Source organism: Manihot esculenta, chromosome 14, assembly GCF_001659605.2.
Source record: "Manihot esculenta cultivar AM560-2 chromosome 14, M.esculenta_v8, whole genome shotgun sequence".
In the NCBI taxonomy this organism is placed as follows: Eukaryota; Viridiplantae; Streptophyta; class Magnoliopsida; order Malpighiales; family Euphorbiaceae; genus Manihot; species Manihot esculenta.
Window position 1 is genome coordinate 82,095 of NC_035174.2, and position 23,380 is coordinate 105,474.

Sequence of the window (23,380 nt, forward strand, 5' to 3'; positions counted from 1 at the left end):
TCTTTAGTCGAGAACAATCTTTTTGAAACTAAATATGGGGATGAGGCTAAATAGGGGGATGTTGAGGATCCATCTTTAGAATTGAATAAACTCTTGCAAAGTGAAAGTGGGTCACAAGATATGGAGTTCAATGCAGGTTTTGGGGTAGTGCCGTAGTGGATAGGGTTTTGGCTTGGAGCCAGCTCGGTGAACAATATTGACTCTTCTATTCATGGAATTTTTTTTGGATTTCCTTTTTTAAGCCACAATGCTAAGAATGGTTTAGTTTTAAGCAAAAATCTGAACCCGATGGCTCCTACTTAGCTGGCTATCTGTTGCTGGGTCAAGTGAGAATCATAAAAAATTCAACTCATTTTGGTAAGAATTCGGTTATGTTCTTGCCTCCGTCTTATGTCCAGTTGCAAGAGCATCAACTCTTATTGGCACCACCAGCAAAGCAGCTTAGTTCTGGATCCCTTCGTGCCAATTATCAAGTGACAAAGGTTCCATTTCCGATTCAAAGCCAGACTTATTTCTCCGACCACAACAACAGCAGCAGCATTAAATTCAAATGCTTCAACAGCAAAGACCAGAAATGATGAAGCAAAAGATTATGATGGATGAATTGGCAGTCTAACAGCTGCAGCAGGCGATATTAAACTCAATATACCAGACAGCAGAACTGATCGAATCCGGCAATTCAGTACTCGCGTAAAAGATATTAACTCGGCTCAATCACCAACTCACTCTTTCGATTGGCAAGCCTCGTATTAGGGCTGTTGTTGATTTTTTGGTGGGGAAGAGAGAATGATAGAGCAGCAGAAGGAATGCTAGGAAAAGAAGAAAACTTTTAAATTGTCCCTATTTTTATGAAAATTCATAAATTTGCCATTCAATTTACTTTGCCATTATTTTATTTAAAAAATTATACACAATACATATATAGAAAATTATTGAATAACAAATCTATGTCAGCATTATTTTAATATGTTCTTTATTAAAAATATCATCAAGTCTTTTTTATAAAGTTGAAAGGTAAATTTATGTATTTAATTTTTTTAAAAATTAACATATAAATATATATATATATATGTATGTATATTATTCTGGCCGGTAAGGCCAAGGTAGACGAATAATCTAATTGAACGTATTTATAGCATATTTAATTAATATTTCATCTCTTATTTTCAGATGCATTAAAAAAATATAATTAAAATAATAAAATTTGCATTTCTCTCCTTAATATATTTTTTACCCATACTGCTTAATTACTAAATTACTTTTAGAATTTGTAAATTTTACTTTTTAAAGTAATATGTATATATATAATTCGTGAATTATCATCACAAAAAGAACAATCATCACAAAAAGAACAATAATCCTAATTTAGAAGTAATGGAAAATGATACCAAGTCTATCTTTGCGAGATGAAAAGCAATCCATACATTCAAATGTAAATAATTTAGAACAGCAACTTCAAGCTCGATTTCAAGATTAATAGCAACAACAACCTCTTTGCTATATATGTTTGGGCAAAGCAAATTACTGCAAAGTTTTTATTTAACATCTACAATTCTGCATAACAATAAATGAGCTGCAAACATTATCCAACAACAAAATATACAGCACAACAGGTCACGTCTATAGGCAAAAGATCAAAACTGCCACCATCCTTATCATTTTCAGGGAGGCTAAACCCGCACCTAAGATCATGAAATTTGAACTGAGCTGTCCAGATCCAGTCAAGTCACGTTGCATCAAAGTATAAACGCGCATCATGAAACTGAAATCTTTCCGGGCATGAATAGGTAGCGGAAACGAGAATCAAATGGAAGTATGCCACAATTGCGAGAACCAAGTAGGTTTTGTCGCCTCTGTGAAATGCATTGCTCAACCAAGACAGCCTGATTGGACGGAAGGTAACGTGAAATCCAAACAGCCAAATTTGAGTCATCAACCAAGCCTTTGGCAAAACAATGTAGCATTTTTGGCACCAGTAACTTCCCTTTGTTGCTAACTCCAACTGAAGCTCTTATGAAATCATGCTGGGCTTCTTGAAGCTCCTCCCTTACATTCTTAGCAGTGTAGACTCTTACCTGCAATTTTTTCAATCCAATAATCATCTAACATGCATCCGAAGATTCTGAATACACAAGGGTTATTACAACTGAAGCATACCGCAGGGGATGAGTACATTCCACAGCTTAGAGCAAATGCCACAAGTGGTTCATGTGCATCTATTGCAGACTTTCGTTGTTCCTCTGATATCTTCAGCTTGTGAAGGGCAAGAAGCAGAGCCTGACAATAGTATTTGGTCACAGTGTCAATCGCAGAAAGACATACAAGAACATACAAAAGATTGAACTTCCATGGGCATCTAAGATGGGTCATACGATTTGCGGCCTATGGAGAGGTGGTTTCATCTTCAATATTACATACTCAATGGCAGCTGCATTAAAAGAATGCCCCCCAACAGTGTATGCAGCCTGGAAGCAATCATAACAGTATCTCATCAACAAATTCGCATAAACATGAAAACCAGTAATCAGTTACATACTCCAACTATAGCCTTAAAACAGTTCGTTTCACTGTCTATTTGATGTTGATTCATTCAAAGGTCTAGTCAGGCTTTAGGAACCTCTTTGTTGAAGAAATAACTTAGGAATGCCAAAAGCTCAAATGGATATAATCACATAAAAGATATATGAACCATATCCTTAGACAGCAAAGGATAGGATGAGATGTTCAGTAAAGAAACAACCTTTTGGATCAATGAGAAGAGCTTCAATTCACTTCCTGGAACTCCATATGCCAAGTATGCCTGCCAACAATTTAGACAATAAAGAACAATGAAATATTTGACCTGTCTAATACTTGAAACCCTGCTCCTTGTCAGTTATGCTTGTAAATGACACATCAGAAGCAAATAGACCTACATGCATTATCAGTGCGTTGTACAAATTGATCCAAAAGGCAAGCTTCTCATTGCATGTCAAGTGGATAGGGTTCACTTTGGCCAGTTGTTCAACAAGAGTCCTGTTCTCCAAAGTCAAAACAGCTAATCAAACAAGATATATATATAATTTCAGACAACTCAACCAATCAACATCTCCATCTGCTTATATAAATACTAATGATAGTAACTACCTGACGAGTTTATCAAAGCATTCAAAGTTTCCTTTCCCCTCCTTTGTCTACTTGTTTCCCCCAGTGCAAACAAAATGACAGGCAAAACTCAAACTAATGCTCCCCGAAAATGAGTTAAAACTGCAAATATCCATGCCCAACCTCAACAGAACAACAAAATAGTAGGGTGGAAAAAGAAAACAGCGTCTGATTTCAAGCAGAAAAAAACACCAGTAAAGTAAAACAATATGAAGGAAAATGGTACAGCACATACTTTTCAGATGTTTTGAGCATTTAGAAAATAGTGCCTATAAAACCACCAATTATATGAATTAGTCATCATATTTGGGTGTGAACTCTAGATCAAGACAGAAAAAGAGAGAGAGAGTGACTGTGAGCTAAGGTAATTATAATTTAGAAAGTGAAAAATGGAAAAAGAACATAAGCAGTGGAAGTCAACAAAAAGGAAGTCAAATTCCAACAATTAAAATTGGAAGAACTCAAAGAAAACCATCCAGATGAACAAAATGCAGACAACTGTCTAGATCACAGATTCTCAAAAAATAGTTTCAATATCGTTTGTAGTAATAATTTTTATAATATTGAAATCTTCATGACTTTAAGGGGCAGATAAAATAAATAGGGTCAATTGACAACATACCTGAATCTCCTTAATGCACCTGAGGCATATTCTAATTGCTTCTTCCCAACTGACATCCAAGACACTTCAGTTGCCAAAACATAGTTTCCAATGTCTGCCCAGCTCACCTTTCCATGCACTCTGTAGGGATCAAAGACATTCTCTGAGGCTAACACTTCAGAGTTACCCTGCATATCAACTTGAGGGCTCTGCACCCATGATGAAATCACCGAGCGCTCAGATGATGACCTCCATGATAATTTGGAAAATTGTCCTCGTGGTGACACAGGTGAGGATTGGCTTTCCATTGCAGATGACTTGGATGGCAAAGTAGAATCTGCCAGAGACATAAATATATTTTGCATACATCTTACCATTTCCTCTGAGAGTTGATTAGGGTAATTCCAAAGGCCCTTAGATGGCATTCCTTTTGAAAGCTTTGCGAGCTCTACAGGTTGAGTAGGTTCAGTATCCATCTTCACAGATATAATCTCATGCAAAAGTGCAGATGACTTCACCACATGCTGATACAAAGTGTCACACATAAAATGATCAGTACTCTAGTGATAAATTTCTGGCAAAGATTTTCCATTTAAACTAACTGATTTATTGGTATAACAATTGAACATGTGTGGAAACATTTTGGAGATATATATATATATATATATATATATATAGGGAGAGAGAGAGAGAGAGAGAGAGAGAGAACCAAAGCATATCCATCACAAGAAAGAAGAAAACTTCAACTTCAATCAGGCTTTAAACTATCCCAAAATTTTTGAGAAAATGGTATATTTCAAGCATATATAAGTCCAATCTGTTTACCTTTATAGGCAAATTCTATTTGAAAAGAAAAAAAATTGCGGTCCAAGTTCTTCTGCAAGGCAGTATCCAATCCATGAATACAACAGCGAAAGCAATCAAAACTTATCTGATTCAAGGTTTTATCAGCAGAGCTCATAGTTTCACAAGGTACCAGTGCTAAGAGCAAAATTGTATTCAGTTGGTCAATGTGGTTTCACTTGAGTATGTTTCTGAAAGTCTAATTGAAACCGAGAATCAAAACCTTTATTTATCAAATCTTTATTTTATGAATCAAGGATCCAAATTTAATTTTATGAATTGAGAATCCAGAATTGACTTGATATGGTCAATTAATGCTTTATCAATAGCGTCCACACAAGAGGATCCTTTCTCATATGATAGCAAACATGGAGGTGAACGCTCGTAAACAACTTGGAAAGGAGATGTCTTGAGGGAGGCATGAAAGGAGGTATTATAGCAATATTTTGCCCACGGAAGCCAAGTTACCCACTGTTTCAATTTATCTCCAGCTACATGGCGGAGATACATTTCTATTGTTTGATTGACCACCTTCCTTTACCCATCTGTCTGCGAGTGATATGGCAATGAGAAGGCTAATTTAGTTCCAAATAATCTGAATGGCTCAGGCCAAAAATTACTCCTGAAAATTGCATCAGGGTAGGCTGATTATAGTTACTGGGAGACCATGCAGCTGAAAATTTGTTCAAAAAATACATGGGCAAATGTGTAATGTGCAAAATTGGAGAAACAATCAACTACCACTGGCAGAGACGTTTTGCCATTTGATTTTGGTAATCCATCAATGAATCCATTGATATACCGGACAATATTTGTGTGGAAACGTCAAGTAGTTGGAGAAGGCCTTCAGGATGTAAATTTGCAGCTTTCTTAGCTGGCAGACTTGACAAGCTTGGACATATTCTTGAATTTCTCTCTTCATCCTCTTCCAATGAAAATCTTTCTTGACCCACTCAAATGTCTTTTCTACCCCTTCATATGTTCCATCATATACACCCGCAATGACAGATGTTGTTAAATGAGGAAGCGGGCAGCCAAAAAAAATACATTTTTTGTACAGAATGAGGCCTTCATGGACAGTATTTGATGACCGCCGGGTTTCTGGGACCCGAGCTGAGGCCGGTCCCTGAAGAAGGACGTAGGCCCAAAACCCATTAAACCCTTCTGAGCCGATCGGCCCAGTATCGCGCCTTCCAGCCCGTGAATAAAGCAGGCCGGACTGACTCCATGCTCGGGTCCACCGGATGAGAGTCTAGCCCGGTGACGTGATGGGAGGTAGGAGAGCAGACCTAGCTTCCTCGCAGCCCTATCAGCATGCGCGCCAGGATGGAATTAAATGGCCGCCTGATAGAAATGGATACGCTGAGACGTTCGTACGTACGAAACTGTGTGACAGGGACAGATGGCACTATAGCAGGGTAGCGGTTATACGTCACTAGAGGACAAAGAAAAGGGAGATAAAGGGGGATACGTTCAGAACATCAGTATTCATGTCTGTCATTTTTCTCTGTAGTATTTGTTCCTTTAGAGCCTAGAGTTCTAGTATTGCTGCAATTTCTTCATTACTGCCTCAAACCAGAGTACCCAATGTTGTTGGGTGAAGTGGAGAGGCATTGTTCCAGGAGATATTTAAGACTGAAGTGGTCAGTGCAAATGAGAAAAGACCTGCTCCATAAGCATGATCGTCAATGTTGTACTACCTTGGCTAACCCAATTAATTCTTGTTCCTATACAAGCAGTTTCATATGTATGTCGACCAATTTTCGACTAAAAAAGATGCCTCTCCTGCTGCAATATCCCCACCTAATGCATCACATACCAATACAAATTCTTTTTCAAAATTCAGTTATTGAAGAAGTGGAGCTTCAGAGAAAGCCGCCTATAATTCTTCAAAGGATTTTGCAACCACATCATTCTACAAGAAAGACTTCTTTTGCAGCAAGTTTGTCGTAAGGGGCTGCCAAAAGGCCATAATCTTTAATGAATCATCTGTAGTATCTTGTGAGGCCAAGAAAACCATGAAGGCTTTAATGAGAAGAATAATTTTACCCCTATAATGTTTGATAAACAGAATATGATCTACTCCTATAATGTTTGATAAACAGGATATAATCAGTATTGCTCTGTTGATAGCCAAATGACACTATAGCTCTGTTGAATCAGCCAAACCAAACTCTGGGTGATTACTTCAACCCATGTAAAACCTTCTTTAACCTGCACATTTTTTCCTGTATTTTTCCTTAAATTTTCATTAACAAATCCAGGAGAAATTTCCATATATACTTTTTCTTCTAAGTCTCTATGTAGGAACGCATTATTCACATCAAATTATTATATCAAATTATTGTTGAAGAATTTTGGAGAAGTTTAAAGTATTCTTGTATTTCACTGTTGATCTTTGCAATTGATTTACATGATTATTTATATACACTCTTGATCTTTACAATTGGTTTACATGACTATTTATACACAAAGGATTATATATAAATAGGAAACAAGAAAGCAAATAATCAAATAATAATTACAGAGATAATTAAGGATTCTAATCAAATCAAATCATATCAGCTAGAATCAGCAAATAAGTCAACAATCCCCCTCAATGGTGCAAAGCACATGCCCAACTTGCAAATCACATTATGGTAGATCTTACTGTTGAGCCCTTTAGTAAATACATCAACAAGTTGCCCAGTAGAAATTACATGAACTAAGCTCAAAACCCAATAAAGTGCTGATCAATTAGTCAGATCATGTTGGACTGGATTTTATGCTATCCTGATAGCAGCTTTGTTGTCACGATACAAAGTTATCTTGTCTCTCTCGGGCAATCTCAACTCCTCCAATAACTTCTGCAACCATAAGAGTTTACCCACACCTTAGGCCATTGCTCTGTATTTTGCTTCAGCACTTGACTGAACAACAACACTTTGTTTTTTACTCCTCCAGATGACAAGATTCCTCTCACAATTGTGCAGTAGCCAAAAGTGGATATCCTATCATCAAGAGATCCTACCCAATCTGCATCTGTAAAAACTTCAATTCGGAGGTGACCATGTTTGGAATAAAAAAACCATTTCCTTGGTGCAGACTTTAGGTATCTCAAGATGCGAAGTACAGCCTGCATATGAGTCTCGCGAGGGTCATGCATGAATTGGCTGACTAAGCTAACAGCATAGGGTATATCCGGCCGGGTGTGTGAGAGATAAATCAACCTTCCTACCAAGCTCTGGTATCTTTCAATATCCATGGACTCACCGGTTCCTACTTCCAGCTTGTGATTACTTTCAATGGGAGATTCTGCTCGTTTACAGCCCAACATACCAGTTTCTTCCAAAAGATTCAAAATGTACTTTCTTTGGGAGATGAAAATTCCTTTTTCTGATTTAGCCACCTCAATACCTAGGAAATATTGCAATTTTCCTAGATTTTTTTATTTTAAATTCTTAAGCCAACAACCTTTTTAGTTGAGTCATTTCCTCTTTGTCATCACCTGTCACTGCTATATCATCAACATACACAATAAGAAGGGTGATCTTACCTTTGTGATATTTGATAAACAGAGTGTGATCAGCATATTTCTATTGGTAACTGTTATAGGTTATAGGAAGTAAATATGTTAATATAGGAAGTAAATATTGATAGATGGGTTAGTTACTTAATTTTAGGGATTGCATAATCATAGGCTTGATTTTTCTTCCTGTTTAGATACCGTCTCTCATGTATAAATAGGTTGTAATCTCTATTGTGAAATACAACAAATATTATCTTTCTACATGGTATCAGAGCCTTTCTCGTAGAGATTTTTTTTCTCTTTTCTCTCTCGTAAAGTTTTAAAATTTTTTTGGAGACTTAGGGCTCCATACATTTGGGTTATCCATAAAGGGTAACATTTGGATCTCTTCATCGGCACAGTTCACGGTACTGTTCATCGGCACTGTTCATCGGTACTGTTCATGGGTACTGTTCATCGGTACTGTTCATCGGTACTGTTCACGGGTACTGTTCTTCTGATCCTTTGCTATGTTGATTGTTTTGGGTTGGTTGTTTTGATGGCTGAAGTTAAAACCACCGTAACTGATGTGATTCCTGTGATGACTAAAATCACGGAACACAAATTAAATGGATCTAATTTTTTAGATTGGAGTAAGACTATCCGTATTTATTTACGAAGTATTGCAATGGATGATCATCTTACCAAGGATCCTCCAACTGATGAAACTCGTAGAGATTGGATGAGGGATGATGCTCGTTTGTTTCTGCAAATTCGAAATTCTATTCATAGTGAGGTGATTAGTCTTATTAATCACTGTGAATTTGTTAAAGAATTAATGAAGTATTTGAAATTTTTGTATTCTGGCAAAGGGAATATTTCCCGTATTTATGATGTATGTAAGGCGTTTTACCGAGCCCAGAAAAATGATAGAACTTTGACATCCTATTTTATGGATTTTAAAAGAGTTTATGAAGAACTTAATGTATTGATGCCCTTTAGTACAGATGTGAAAACTCAACAAGCTCAACGAGAGCAAATGGCTGTTATGAGCTTTCTTGCAAGTCTCCCTCCAGAGTTTGAGACAGCTAAGTCTCAGATTCTTTCTGACTCTGAAATATCATCGTTACATGATGTGTTCACTAGGGTATTGCGTACAGAATCGCCAATTCCTTCACACCCCACTAGTGCCCTTGTTAGCCGCAATAACAGTGGCAGACAGAATAATAGAGGTGGTCAAAGGGGAGGTTTTAATGCTGGTAAAAGATCTCAGCATTCTGGGGAAACAGGACCTACTTCTGACTCAGGAGGAATCATTTGTTATTACTGCCGCGAACCAGGACATACTAAGAAGACATGTCAAAAACTACAGAATAAGAATCAGCGCACACAAATGGCGCATATGGCAGTTGATGCCTCTTCAGATAAGGGGATTTTGATATCTGAAGATGAGTATACACAATTCACCCAATACCAAGAATCTCTGAAATCCTCTAATTCCTCCTCTATCACTGCAATTGCCGAGTCAGGTAACTCTACTGCATGTCTTGTGTCTTCATCCTCCAAATGGGTTATTGATTATGGTGCTACCGATCATATGTCAGGTAATTCTACCCTTTTGTCCAATCTTGAGTCTCATTCATCTACTTCTTATGTTACTCTTGCTGATGGTACTAAATCTTTTGTCATGGGTTCTGGTCATGTCAACTTAACCCCTTCTCTTTCTGTATCCTCCGTGTTATGTCTCCCTAAATTCGCATTTAATTTGCTTTCTGTTAGTAAACTCACTCGTGCATTGAATTGTTGTGTCTCATTCTTTCCTGATCACTGTATTTTTCAGGATCTTTCGACGAAGCAGATTATTGGTAGAGGGCGTGAGTCAGAGGGTCTCTACGTCTTGGATTAGCAACTACCTAGATCACTTGCATGTTCCACGCATTTAACACCTTTTGATGTTCATTGTCGTTTGGGGCATCCTTCTCTCTCAGCTTTGAAGAAGTTATATCCACAGTTTCATTCTTTGTCTGTTCTAGATTGTGAGTCTTGTCAATTTGCCAAACATCATCGTTTGCCTTCAGTATCTCGAGTCAATAAACGGGCTTCGTCCCCCTTTGAGTTAGTACATTCAGATGTTTGGGGTCCTTGTCCTACTGTGTCTAAGTCTGGCTTTAAGTACTTTGTTACTTTTGTTGATGACTTCTCTCGTACTACTTGGTTATTTTTAATGAAGAGTCGGTCAGAATTATTTTCTATCTTTTGTGCATTTTATGCTGAAATCCAAACCCAATTCAATGTTCCCATTCGTATATTGCAAAGTGATAATGCTAAAGAGTATCTCTCTGGGGAATTTTAATCTTATTTGTTACAAAAAGGGATTCTTCATCAGTCCTCTTGTGTTGACACTCCTTCACAAAATGGAGTTGCCGAAAGAAAAAATCGACATCTTCTTGAAGTAGCCAGAGCCCTCTTATTCCAAATGAAAGTACCTAAATGCTTTTGGGCTGATGCTGTATCCACTGCTTGTTTTTTGATTAATCGCATGCCTTCCTCCATCCTTCATGGTGATATCCCTTATAATATTTTGTTTCCCACTAAATCTTTGTTTCCTATTGAGCCACGTATCTTTGGGTGTACTTGTTTTGTTCGTGATGTTTGTCCACAAGTTACTAAATTGGATCCCAAATCACTCAAATGTGTCTTCCTTGGCTACTCTCGACGTCAAAAAGGGTATCGTTGTTTTTCTCCTGATCTGAATCGGTATCTTGTGTCTGCAGATGTAACATTCTTTGAGTCCACTCCGTTTTTTCCACCATCCTCTGTTTATAACACCCAAGGTGAGGAAGATGACCTTTTGTTATACACTATTCGCTCTCTGTCTCCTCAGACTACTCCTACACCTTTCGCTCATGTGCCAGGTCGCCCTCCCATCTTTCATGTGTATTCCAGACGCTTAGAGGACTCTGACTCCGCTCTGCTACCCGCTTTTTCGTCGACAGATCCTGCTCCCATTGATCCTTCACTGTCTGATTTGGATTTGCTCATTGCTCTTCGTAAAGGTAAACGTACTTGCACTTATCCTATTTCAACTTGTGTCTCTTATGATCAATTATCCTCTTCTTCTCGTTGTTTTACCACTGCTTTAGATTCTATTTCAATTCCCAAAACTGTTATTGAGGCTTTGTCCCATCCTGGTTGGCGTGCTGCAATGGAAGAGAAAATGATGGCCCTTAACACTAATGGTACTTGGGAGTTGATGTCCTTGCCCCCAGGAAAGCGGGCTATTGAGTGCAAATGGGTGTTTGCAGTAAAAGTAAATCCTGATGGATCTGTTGCTCGCCTCAAGGCCCGTTTAGTGGCCAAAGGTTATGCACAAACTTATGGAGTGGACTATTCTGATACTTTTTCCCCGGTTGCCAAGCTCGCATTTGTTCGATTGTTTATTTTCTTAGCAGCTACACATGATTGGCCTTTGCATCAACTGGATATTAAAAATGCTTTTCTTCATGGTGATCTTCAGGAGGAGGTTTATATTGAGCAACCACCTGGTTTTGTTGCTCAGGGGGAGTCAGGCAAGGTTTGTAGACTTCGAAAATCCCTTTATGGCTTGAAACAGAGTCCTCGGGCATGGTTTGGCAGGTTTAGTGATGTGGTTCAACAGTTTGGAATGAAAATGAGTAAGTGTGATCACTCGGTGTTTTATAGAAATTCTGATAGTAGATTAATTCTGCTCGTAGTATATGTGGATGATATCGTTATCACAGGAAGTGATATTGCTGGCATCACATCCCTAAAAGAATTTCTTAAAACACAGTTTCATACAAAGGATTTGGGTTCATTGAAATATTTCTTGGGAATCGAAGTTATGCGGTGTAAGAAAGGCATATTCTTGTCTCAAAGAAAATATGTTCTTGATTTGTTAGCAGAAACAGGAAAATTGGGTGCTAAGCCTTGTAGTGCCCCAATAACCCCTAACCTTCAACTTACCACAGAAGACAGTGAGCCATTTGCAGATCCTAAAAGGTATAGAAGATTAGTTGGCAAGTTGAATTATTTGACGGTGACTCGTCCTGATATTGCATATTCAGTTAATGTGGTAAGTCAGTTTATGTCATCTCCTACTGTTGCCCAATGGGATGCTTTGGGACAGATTCTTTGTTACCTTAAAGGGGCCCCAGGGCGAGGGCTATTCTATGGCAACCATGGGCACTCAAATATTGAATGCTTTTCTGATGCTGATTGGGCAGGCTCGAAGGTTGATAGGAGGTCAACTACTGGGTATTGTGTTTTTGTGGGAGGTAACTTGGTCTCATGGAAAAGTAAGAAACAAAATGTGCTCTCCCGTTCTAGTGCTGAATCTGAATATCGAGCCATGGCACAAGGCGTTTGTGAAATCTTGTGGGTACGTCAACTGTTAGAAGAAGCTGGGTTCACAAATTCGGTGCCTGCTAAGTTGTGGTGTGATAATCAAGCAGCTATCCACATTGCCTCCAACCCAGTATTTCACGAGAGGACTAAACACATCGAGATTGATTGTCATTTTGTTCGTGAAAAGGTCCAACAAAAGATAATATCAACAGGACATATCCGAACTGGAGAACAATTAGGAGATATCTTTACTAAAGCTCTAAATGGAACTCGAGTTGATTATATATGTAACAAGTTGGGCATGATTAACATTTATGCTCCAACTTGAGGGGGAGTGTTATAGGTTATAGGAAGTAAATATGTTAATATAGGAAGTAAATATTGATAGATGAGTTAGTTACTTAATTTTAGGGATTGCATAATCATAGGCTTGATTTTTCTTCCTGTTTAGATACCGTCTCTCATGTATAAATAGGTTGTAATCTCTATTGTGAAATACAACAAATATTATCTTTCTACAGTAACTAAAGGACATCATCGCTACGGATATGCTAAACCGGTCAAACCAAACTCTAGGAGATTGTTTTAGCCCATACAAAACCTTTTTTAACGTACACACCTTTCCTTGTATCTTATCATCAGCGAACCCAGAAGGAATTTCCATGAACACTTCTTCCTCTAAATCTCCATAGAGTAAAGCATTCTTCATATCAAACTACCGCAAGTCCCCGTCCAAGTTGGCTACGCAAGATAATAGGTCTCTAATTGAGTTCATTTTTGCAAGTGGGGCGATTGTCTCTTGGTAATCCACTCCATAGGTTGGGTGAATCCTTTAACAATCAATTTGGTCTTAAACCGTCCAATTGTGCCATCAACTTTGTGTTTCACAGTGAACACCCACTTACAGCCAACGAGTTTCTTCCCAGGTGAGAGAGTGACAAGCTCCCAGGTCTCATTTTTAGTCAATGCTTTAATCTCTTCAATCATTGCTCCCTTCCATTTAGGATTTGCAAGAGCCTGCTTTCAATCCTGTGGAATAAACACAGAAAATAGACAAGGCAAAGGCTCTGTAGGAGGGAGATAAGAATTCATAAGAAACAGAGTTAGAAATAAGATATTTAGTACAAGATTTGACCCCTTTTTTTTGTGCAATAGGTTTATCAAGTCATTGGAGCATTCAAGAGTGGTGGGTAACTCACCAGAAAAAGATTCTCGACTCTGAGTAGACTACATAATAGCTTCTTCTGCCTTGTCTCTCCTCGAATACCTTCTCAAATCTAGCTTGTCCAAATGTCCAATTCTCTCGCCCTGATTGGACATCTCCCCCTATCTACTAGAACTCAAACTGTCTAGCTGAACCATATCATTCAAAATCACAGAATCCGAAATTATCTCTTCTTACTCATTATTCTCCCTCTAAAGAGGTGAGTGGATAGTACTGAAGTAGAGTTCAATTTCTTAGAAGGTAACATCCATACTGACAAAGTAATTCCTAAATGGAGGCTAATAACACTTGTATCCCATTCTGTGTCAGAGAATACCCAACAAACACACATTTAAGGATCTTGGGGGTCCAACTTCCCTACCGTCCTAGTATAGACAAAGCAAAGACACCCAAATACTTTTAGTGGAACAATGTATGAATTCTTTCCTTGTATAACCTTCAAAGGATTCATAAAGTCAACGGCCTTGAGGGGCATTCTATTGATAAGATAAGCAAATACAAGGACTGCATCTCCCCAATATGTTTTGGGTAGATTCATGGTGAATATAAGAGATCTAGCTATCTCCAATAGATGCTTATTTGTCCTTTCAGCAACGCCATTTTGAGCACTAGTATAAGAAAAACTAGCCTGGTGTACTATCCCATTATCTTCCAAATACGCAGAAAAACTACTATCTATGTATTCTCTTTCATTGTCAGTTCTCAAAATTTTCACCTTAATATCAAATCGAATACAAATCATATTATGAAAAGATTGAAAACAAAAAAAAGACATCACTTTTAACTTTAATCAAATAGACCCAAGTTATTCAAGTGCATCAATCAATAAAGGTGACAAACCATCAATTATCAGATAAGGAGACAGTTTGAGTAGGCCCCCAAACATCAGAATGAATAGTCACAAAAGGAATTTGGCTTTTACTATGACTCAAAGAATAGAAGGTTCTAGTGTGCTTAGCATACTCACACGCATCACAAAATAGAGAACTAAATTGAGTTCTAACTAGGATAAAGTTTGTCTAAGGCAAAAAATGACATCCCCTAACCGTCTATGCCACTGTATTATTTCCTTATTGACATCCTTATTTTCTTCAAAACAGGCTTGAGATATCGGAGAACATGGATAACCTTCCAACATGTATAAGCCATCATACAGCCTACCATTATCAATCCTCTTCCCTATGCGAAGATCTTGAATAACACAATGATCAGAAAAAAATTCAATTTTACAGTTAAAAGCATTGGTGATAGCACTGACAAATAAAAGGTTGGTAGGAAAGCAGGAAACATAAAGGACAGATGATAATTTAATATTAGGTGTGCAAATAACAGAACCTGTTCCAGATATGGGAGCAAAAGAACCATCAGCAATTCTGACACTATCTTTGGTTAGAAAAGGAAAATAATTGAAAAATCCTTTAAAAGAGCCTATCATGGGTCTATTTGCTCCAGAATCAATAATCCATGGAATATTATCAAGAGATGAAGCATTACCTGACTTTACAAAGTTAGATGTGGCACCGGAAGATGAAGAGGTGTTAATATGAGATAGGAAGTGCTTGAGACTCTGAATTTCATTAAGGGAAAGAACTTAGTCGCTATTGTCTCCTTAAAGAGCTCCTCCACAGTTTCTGCTAAATTGGCGTGAGTTCTGGAAGTACCTCATTTCCCCTACAGCCTTTAATGGGACAACCATGTAACCTCCAACAAGTCTCCTTGGTATGCCTCGATTTCCCACAATAGTCACAGTGTAGGTGATCTTTCTCAAAATTAGGAGGCTGCAGTGTACTCAAACTAGTAGTCAACCCAGCCTTTTCAACTGGTATAGTATAAAACATAGCATGTCGACGACTTTCCTCTTATTAAACATGGGCGTGGGCCTCTTTTAGAGAAGGAAAAAGATTTCTTCCCAACACTTGGACCAGAATAGGATCATATTCGTTATTCAACCCTGCAAGACAATCATAGACTCACTCCTTTTCAATCATTCTCCGAAATTTGACTGCATCTCCAGTGCAGTTTGCCTGGAAGTCTTGATAGTAATCAAATTCCTGCCATAAGCCATATAATTCAGAATAAAATTGGGAGATAGTCATTTCTCCTTGTTTAGTACCATGGATCTTATTCTGAATATCATAAATTTGGGCATCATTCCCAATCTTGGAATAAGTTAAGGACAAAACCTTCCATATTTTTACAACAGTATCAATTAACAAATAGGACTTAGAGATATGAGATTGCATAGAGTTAAGTAATCATGTCATAACAAGACAATTATTCGAGTCCCATTGAGGAAAATCTTGATCACTCTCATCGGTTGCTTCTTATTACCACTGACATAGCCCTACAGTCCTCTAGCCTTGATAAATAACAAACAAGACCTTAACTAAGCAAGATAATTGGTTCTATCAAGTTTTATGGAACTAATTTGCAAAGAAGGATTATCAGAGTTAGAAATCGAGACCCTTTTACCTTCTGCCATGATAAAGACAAATGAACCGTGAAAGAATATGGATTACGCAAAGTTGTACACACAAGAGAGCCGAATCACCAAAAAAACGGATAGAGGTATAAAAAAGCCTGAAAGACTGTAATACCCGACTAAACTCCGGCATCGGAATTCCCACCTTCCGACGGAATCTCCATCAGAATCCGAAATCTCGACGCGGGAATCTTTAGAAGGGTAAAATAAGATTTTCACGAATGTTTGTTTTTTTAAAGTTTTTAATTTTCCTATTAAAAGAAAGAAGAGAAAAAGGGTGTTTGAGGAACCACAAGGTTCGGCCGCCGAACGTGGTTTCCTCAGCCACCTATAAAAAGCCACCAGCCCGAAAGTGTGAGGTTTCCTTCTCCATTTTCGGGCAGAGGTGGTTGCATGCACAATTTTGGTCTCTTTTGCTGTTTTTCTCAAAATCCCTCAAAGTTTTCATGTTTTATTCTATGGTTTTGAAGACTTGAGTTCAAATCTAAAGATTTAAACCTAGGAGACCTTCGGAGATCGTTTTTCCCTTCTTCTCCAAGTTGGGTTGCCGTCACCTTTGGGAGTCCAAGAGGTAAGTTTAAAACCCTTGCCTTTCATAGATTTTCAGAAGTTTTTCAATAAGTGTTTTGAGGGTTTAATGGGTTGTTGATGCATGATTGTTTATTCTAAGGCTTTATGGTCAAGTTTAATGATAAATGCTTTCCTCTTGGAAATCTGTGATGCATGTTGAGTTTGAGGCAAGCTTTGAGGTTCCATATGTGTGTTAGATGTTTATGGTAGCTTTTGGGTTCTTGCATGTGCGTTTTGTGTCTGTTTGGAGACTTTTAGGAGGCTAAATGCTAGAACAATTTTGGGTTCTGCCTAAACTGGAAAACCCAGGTTCGGCTGCCGAACCTGCAGGCAAAGGCAGCCTTTTGGCCGCCTAAACTGCCCCCGAAAGTATGGACTTTCGGACCTGTGAAGGGGTTTAGGTCGCCGAATCTGCCCCCGAAAGTTGCTGACTTTCGGATCTGAGAAGGGTTTAGGCCGCCCAACCTGCCCCCGAACGTCACTGACTTTCGGATCTGTGAGGGACCTTCGGCCACCGAATCTGCCACCGAAAGTCCCCTGCACAGCATTCCCCTGCTTGTTTTATATGCATGTTTTGGTATGTTTTAAGGGGGGCTTTTGCGGGGTTGTTTAGAGTCTTGCAAAGGTTATGTTTGGTCCCTCATTGAGTCCATCTGTGTAGGATCGAACCTGGGAGACCATAGAGGCCTGCAGTGAGATAGCTGCGTTAAAGTTAGGCGAACGTCAGCCAGAGGTGAGTAGAACTGAACTGATCTTTTATTTTAAAAGAAATCAAACCTTTTAAGCATGCTCATGCATCATGAATGCCATGAATATGTATTAGGTTGTTTGCATTAAAATTCACGAATATGATGCATTGCATAATTTACTGTTGTTGTGGATGGATGTTGGATGACCCACTAGCCCTCGAGTATGATATGTTATGATGTATACGGAAGTCCAAGTCGAGACCCATTCTACGCCCCTGGCAATATGTAAGAGAAAGTCCAGGTCGAGACCCATTCTACGCCCCTGGCATTATGGATACATTATGCTATGTTTAAGAGGAAGTCCTGAGGAGCATCCGTCCTGAGCCGGGTGCTATTGGAATTTGTAGAGGGTTACTGGTGACAAATCCATCTTGATGTGAATTATTTGTGTTGTGACGCATTTCATCTGACCATATGTTTATTAAACTGTTTTTATGTTCTGCTCACTAGACTCTTGTAGCTTACTCATTTCCCCTAACCCCAGGTTTGCAGGATTAGAATTAGCTCGGGGAAGCCGGTTGAGTTGCTAGTATAGTCCTTTATAATAGTATAGGTGTGGACATGTATTATTTTTGTTATGGTTTTAGAATTGTGCTTTGCCCTAGTGGTTATCTAGTAATCCCTGTCTTCATGATCTTTATGTACAAGTTTTAATTATGAGTTATGTTTGAACTAAGTTTGAGGCATGTGATGTTTACCATACTGGAGCATTTGATGAGAACTCTAGTATAGGTTTATGTTTTCAGTTTGATACATGCACAAGTCGAGCCTTGGTTCATGAAATGTTTATGTTTTTGTCTTATCATGTGATCATGTATGAGATTTTATCAGGTAATATAGTAGCATGGTTTCAAATCGCGGTCGCGGCCGCGTTCGCGGTCGTGGTCGCCTGTAACGGAAACAGGCCTGTAACGGTCATAACGTAACGGTAACGGCCTGTCGCGGCGCAAAATTTTTTAAAAAATTTGTAAAGTCCATGAAATTAAAATATATTGAAAGATATAATGAAAATTAAGTTATACAACTTATAAACAAATACAAATATCCTAAATAAACATAAAATACATAAATTTTAAACATTATATGTAGTAACTTACCTCAATTACCACCAGAATGAGCGTCTAGCAGGTTCTTGAGTAGATCCACCACCTTCATCTTGTGATTGAGAGCTTTGATCTTGATGATATTGATAGTATTGTGATGGATCAAAGCTGAAGAATGAACCCATACCAAATTGATCACTAGGATTGGACTGGGTTTGAGTGTGGGAGAATGATTGCTCTGACAAAGATAAATCAGAATACGATGGAGGAGGCTGATATGGATATGGATTTGAGTATTTCCATTGAAAATTTCCTCTATATCCATAATCACTAGTAGAGGTTGCTTCCATTGAAGATTCACTTGTACCATAAGTTCCATATCCATAATTATCTGTATCCATAGAACACTCTCCATGTGCAACACCTTTTCCCTTATCACTGCTACCACCAGAACCACGAGATCTGTGATATGTATGTTGCAAAGTTGGAGCTGGAGTTGGAGCTGGTGATGGAGATGGAGATGGACTATGCCTCTGATATGAAGAGGGATCATCATGTGATTGTAATGAACTAGTAGCTCCATGACCTTCACCTCTTCCACCCTGACCACTACCATCATCATCATCATCACTGGAACTAGATAGTATAAAAGAATCTTCAGGTTCAGCATCACCACTGCCTCCAATATTATGTCCATGACTTGGAGCATTAACTTGTTGTGTTGTGATTGGCTCATCCTCCTCTAGCCAAGGATTTTCCTCACCATCAAGCACAGGATTTTCCCTTTCCTCCAACCAAGGATTTAGTGGATCATCTTCCTCGAAAATGTAATCCAAATTAATTGGATTATAACTCTTTTCTAGCTCATGCTGACTCTTTTTGCTCAAATTCCTCAACTTCAGCCGCATATTGTAGTGAACAAAGACGAGTGCATGCAATTTTTGATACCGTAATCTGTTCCTCGTCTTTGTATGTATAAGTGAAAAAGTGCTCCAATTTCTTTCACAATTAGATGCAGAAGTGGTTTGACTCAACACTCTTACTGCAATTCTTTGTAGTTCCATAATGTATCCACCATTCAGCTGCATTAAAACATATAATAATTTTAATAATATAGATTATTTTCTCAAATATTTGATTTTATATTTTAGAACACTAAAAATATAACATAATGTGTAAATCTTATACTTTTACCGGGATCAGTAAATTTAATGGCTTTTTGTGCTAAGGCGGACCCAAAACTCTCCATTTTATGCTTATAGAGTTGTGTCTACACCAATAAAAAAAATTATTTGTTTTATTATACTACTAAAATTATTTATTAAAATTATTCAAGTTAGGTATATATTATATACTTACTTGGTTCAATGCATGGCCTTGATTTACCAAATCACTCTCTAGCCTTTGAATAACATTTTTAAGACCCGCCATAATTTCACTATCATTTCCAATATCGTGTGGGCCATACTGATATTGAGGATTCAAAAAATATCCTGCAAATCATAAAAATATTATTAAAATTTATAAGATATAGAAATTATTAAAGTATTAAGTATTAAGTTTATGTGCTTCTTAACAGCCGCAGCCGCATACAAATCATGATGTAATTGAAAATTCCAACGAGCATCAATAATTTTCCAGTAGTCTATGTAACTTCTGGAATTTTGCTTAATGGCCAATTTTGCTCGTTCAATTGCTTCATATATAAATCCCATTGTTGGTTTTTCGTCACCATCCACTAATCTCAACACTTTAAGCAATGGCTCCTGGATTTTCATAATTTGCTCGGCTTTCTCCCAAAATTTTCTTCCCTCTCTATCCAAGCTAAGAACAACTTTCTTAGCTTCATAAGCTGGTCCACTGGTAGCCTGGCCATATTTACTTTCTATCCATTGCTCGGATTCAAACATATTTCTTAACCCCGTTCTACATCGAAGAAGACTCTCCAATGCAATAAAATTAGTTGCAAATCTAGTAATCTCGGGGCGAATTATATCTTGACCATCAGTGAATTTCTTCATGTAATTTACCACCCAATTATGATTGTAAATAAATTGAGTGATAACTTTTCCTTGCTCAACGACGGCATTTATATTCTTCCTCTTTCCAAAATCTTCTAAAATTAAATCAATGCAATGTGCACTGCATGCTGTCCAATACAGATTTGGAAACTTCTCCATCAACTTTTTGCCACCAGATTTAATAGCAGCTTCATTATCAGTCACCACTTGGACAATTTTGCTTGGGCCAATTTCTTCAACCACTTCCTTCATGATCTTGAAGTAATATTCTCCATCTTTTCGCTCAACATTACTTGCATCTATGGATTTATGGAACACTGTTCCACGAGGAGAGTAGACTAGAAAATTAATTATACTCATTCTGCTTGGTCCGCTCCATCCATCACACATAATGGTAACTCCTCTTTCGTTCCACATGCCCTCAAATGAAGCAATATATTTCTTCATTTCTTTGTATTCATTTCTTTGTATTCATTTTTCAAATATACTTCAGATATCTCATATGCTGAAGGTGGTGATACATTAGGTCCCACTTCAGCGGCCGTTCTGAGTAATGGCTTTGTCCATGGTGACTCAACCACACTGAAAGGTAATCTGTTGTGGATATCAAAATTACCAAAGGCTTTAAGTAACTTTTCTTTCTGTGACTTAAGCCATTTGGTTTTAATCTTTGGTTGTTTCAGACTTCTGTTCTTTTCTATTTCAATTTCAGCTGCTGCTAATCTAGAAGCAAGTGTTGATGTTTGCTCAATATATCTTGATGCTTCTCTACCTCTTTCACGAACGGTCGCTGAACGACTAATTCCCGAGCGAGAAGGAGCTTGATGGCTACTCCCACCACTTTCATAATGAGAAGCTCTCCTTCTATAAGCATCTTCGTCAAACTGCCGCATGCTTTCGCGTCTAGCAATTTCTAGTTCAATATCTTCTTCGTCTGAATCTGAACCCTCAACTTCTGTCATCTTCATGATTTCATCTTCCAACTCCCTTACCCTCTTTGCTTTATCTCTTTTTGCAGCTTCAAAACCCCTCAATATATTTCCCATATCTTTTTTTACTTGCGCAGAAACTTTTTGACAACCGGCAACTTGCCCTGGTATATTTGCCAAATGCTGCTTCAAACGAGTTATCCCCCAGTTATTTTTTTACCACAAAAATTACACGTCATTTCTCCTTTTTTTCCTGTAGGAGTGGCAAAATTCCATCCAATATCTTGACTTGGTTTATCAGATCCCCCTCTCGGCATTTTCAAATTATTAAATAATATACTGTAAAATAAAAAATATATTATCAAATTAATGTGCAAATTAACTTAAACTCAAATTAATGTGTAAACAAAAAATATATTATAATAAAGTAACTTGTATGCTATAACTTATAAGTTATAATTTGTAAAGTTCATGAAATTAAAAGATATAATTAAAATTAAATTATATAACTTAATAATAAGTACAAATATATCAAATAAACATAAAATTCATAAATTTTAAACATTATATATAGTAATTAGTAACTTACCTCAATGAAAGCTGGAAATAAGTATGGATTATGGAAGAAAAACACTATGGATTTATGGAAGAAGAAGAGAACTCTCTTTATGCTGCTGCTGCTGCCTGCTGGACAGCTGGAGGCTGGAGTCTGCTGGAGGAAATGGAGAAGGACTGAAGGAGAAGTGCTACACTGCTACTGCTGAGGCTGCTGCTTGCTGGAGGCTGGAGGAAATGGAGAAGGACTTGCTGGAGGCTGGAGGAAATGGAGAAGGATAAGAGACTCAAGGTGCTGGTCTGCTGGAAGAAAGAGAGGAGAGAGTAAAGTAAAGGCTAAAGAATAAAAAGAAGAAGTAGAAACGATAGAAAAACATTTTTGCAAATTGCATATTTTGTTTTTCACATGAAACAGGCTGGAGGAGCTGCTGGAGTGCTGGACAACTTCTGCAAGATTCCTGGATCTGCTGGCTGGACAAAATAATGCAAGATTCCTGGTGATTTGCTGTAAAGGAAAGTAACGGCTGTTACGGCCGTTACATAACAGCCGGTAACGGCCATTACCGTTGCGTAACGGCCATAACGGCCGTTACAGCAACATTTTTTTTTGCCGTTGTTTAAAGGCCGTAACGGCCACAGTTGCCTCCATTACCTGTAAATAACGGCCGTTATTTGAAACCATGTATAGTAGGCTTGCTATAGGCTCCGGCGACCTTAAGTCGATCTGAACCCTAACGCCAGTAGCGGTCCAATTCCCGGGTCGTTACAAAGACAGTCCGAATCGTCAGCTGAAGTGATTGGAGCGGTGAAGCAGCGCAGGCAATGTATCACACACGGGGAAGAGAAGGCGCGTGAACCTCACACGCAGGCTTTTTCGATGTCAAAGTTGGCAGTCAGGCCGGCGACTGGCGATTCCCTGGTGCCGGCAGTGAGAGGTGGAAAGGCTCCTCAATGGGTTAGTACCCAAAAAGTAGATATAGAGTTTTAAAACCCTAAAGAGGAAAAAATTGACGTAAAACCTTAAAATTAGGAAAAAGCTCTGATACCATAAAGAATTTTGGAAAAGTTTAAAGTATTCTTGTATTTCACTCTTGATTTTTACAATTGGTTTACATGACTATTTATACACAAAGGATTATATCTAAACAGGAAACAAATAATCAAATAATAATTACAGAGATAACTAAGAATCCTAATCAAATCAAATCATATTCCTAAAATCAACAAATAAGTCAACAATTCTAGATCCCAGTCAATGCAAGAAAGCAGAACTCTGATTGAGTTTATTTTGGCAAAAGGGATAAATGTCTCTTGTACTCCACTCTATAGGTTTGAGTGTATCTTTTGGCAACTAATCTAGCCTTAC

The 23,380-nt window shown here is 38.0% G+C and overlaps 1 protein-coding gene across 3 annotated transcripts in view; it reads right to left on the minus strand.

The window, feature by feature from the left end:
* Positions 1-1,398: 1,398 nt before the first annotated feature.
* LOC110631126 overlaps positions 1,399-23,380 on the minus strand; it is a 29,030-nt gene continuing 7,048 nt past the window's right edge. For all 3 annotated transcript variants that reach the window (XM_021778846.2, XM_043950334.1, XM_021778848.2), the window contains 6 exons: positions 3,767-4,269; positions 2,916-3,015; positions 2,741-2,800; positions 2,373-2,465; positions 2,158-2,277; positions 1,399-2,075 (listed from right to left, as the gene is read on the minus strand). In XM_021778846.2, coding sequence (XP_021634538.1) covers positions 1,755-2,075; positions 2,158-2,277; positions 2,373-2,465; positions 2,741-2,800; positions 2,916-3,015; positions 3,767-4,269 — 1,197 coding nt within the window. In that variant the 3' untranslated portion in view covers positions 1,399-1,754. The remainder of the gene's footprint in view (positions 2,076-2,157; positions 2,278-2,372; positions 2,466-2,740; positions 2,801-2,915; positions 3,016-3,766; positions 4,270-23,380) is intronic.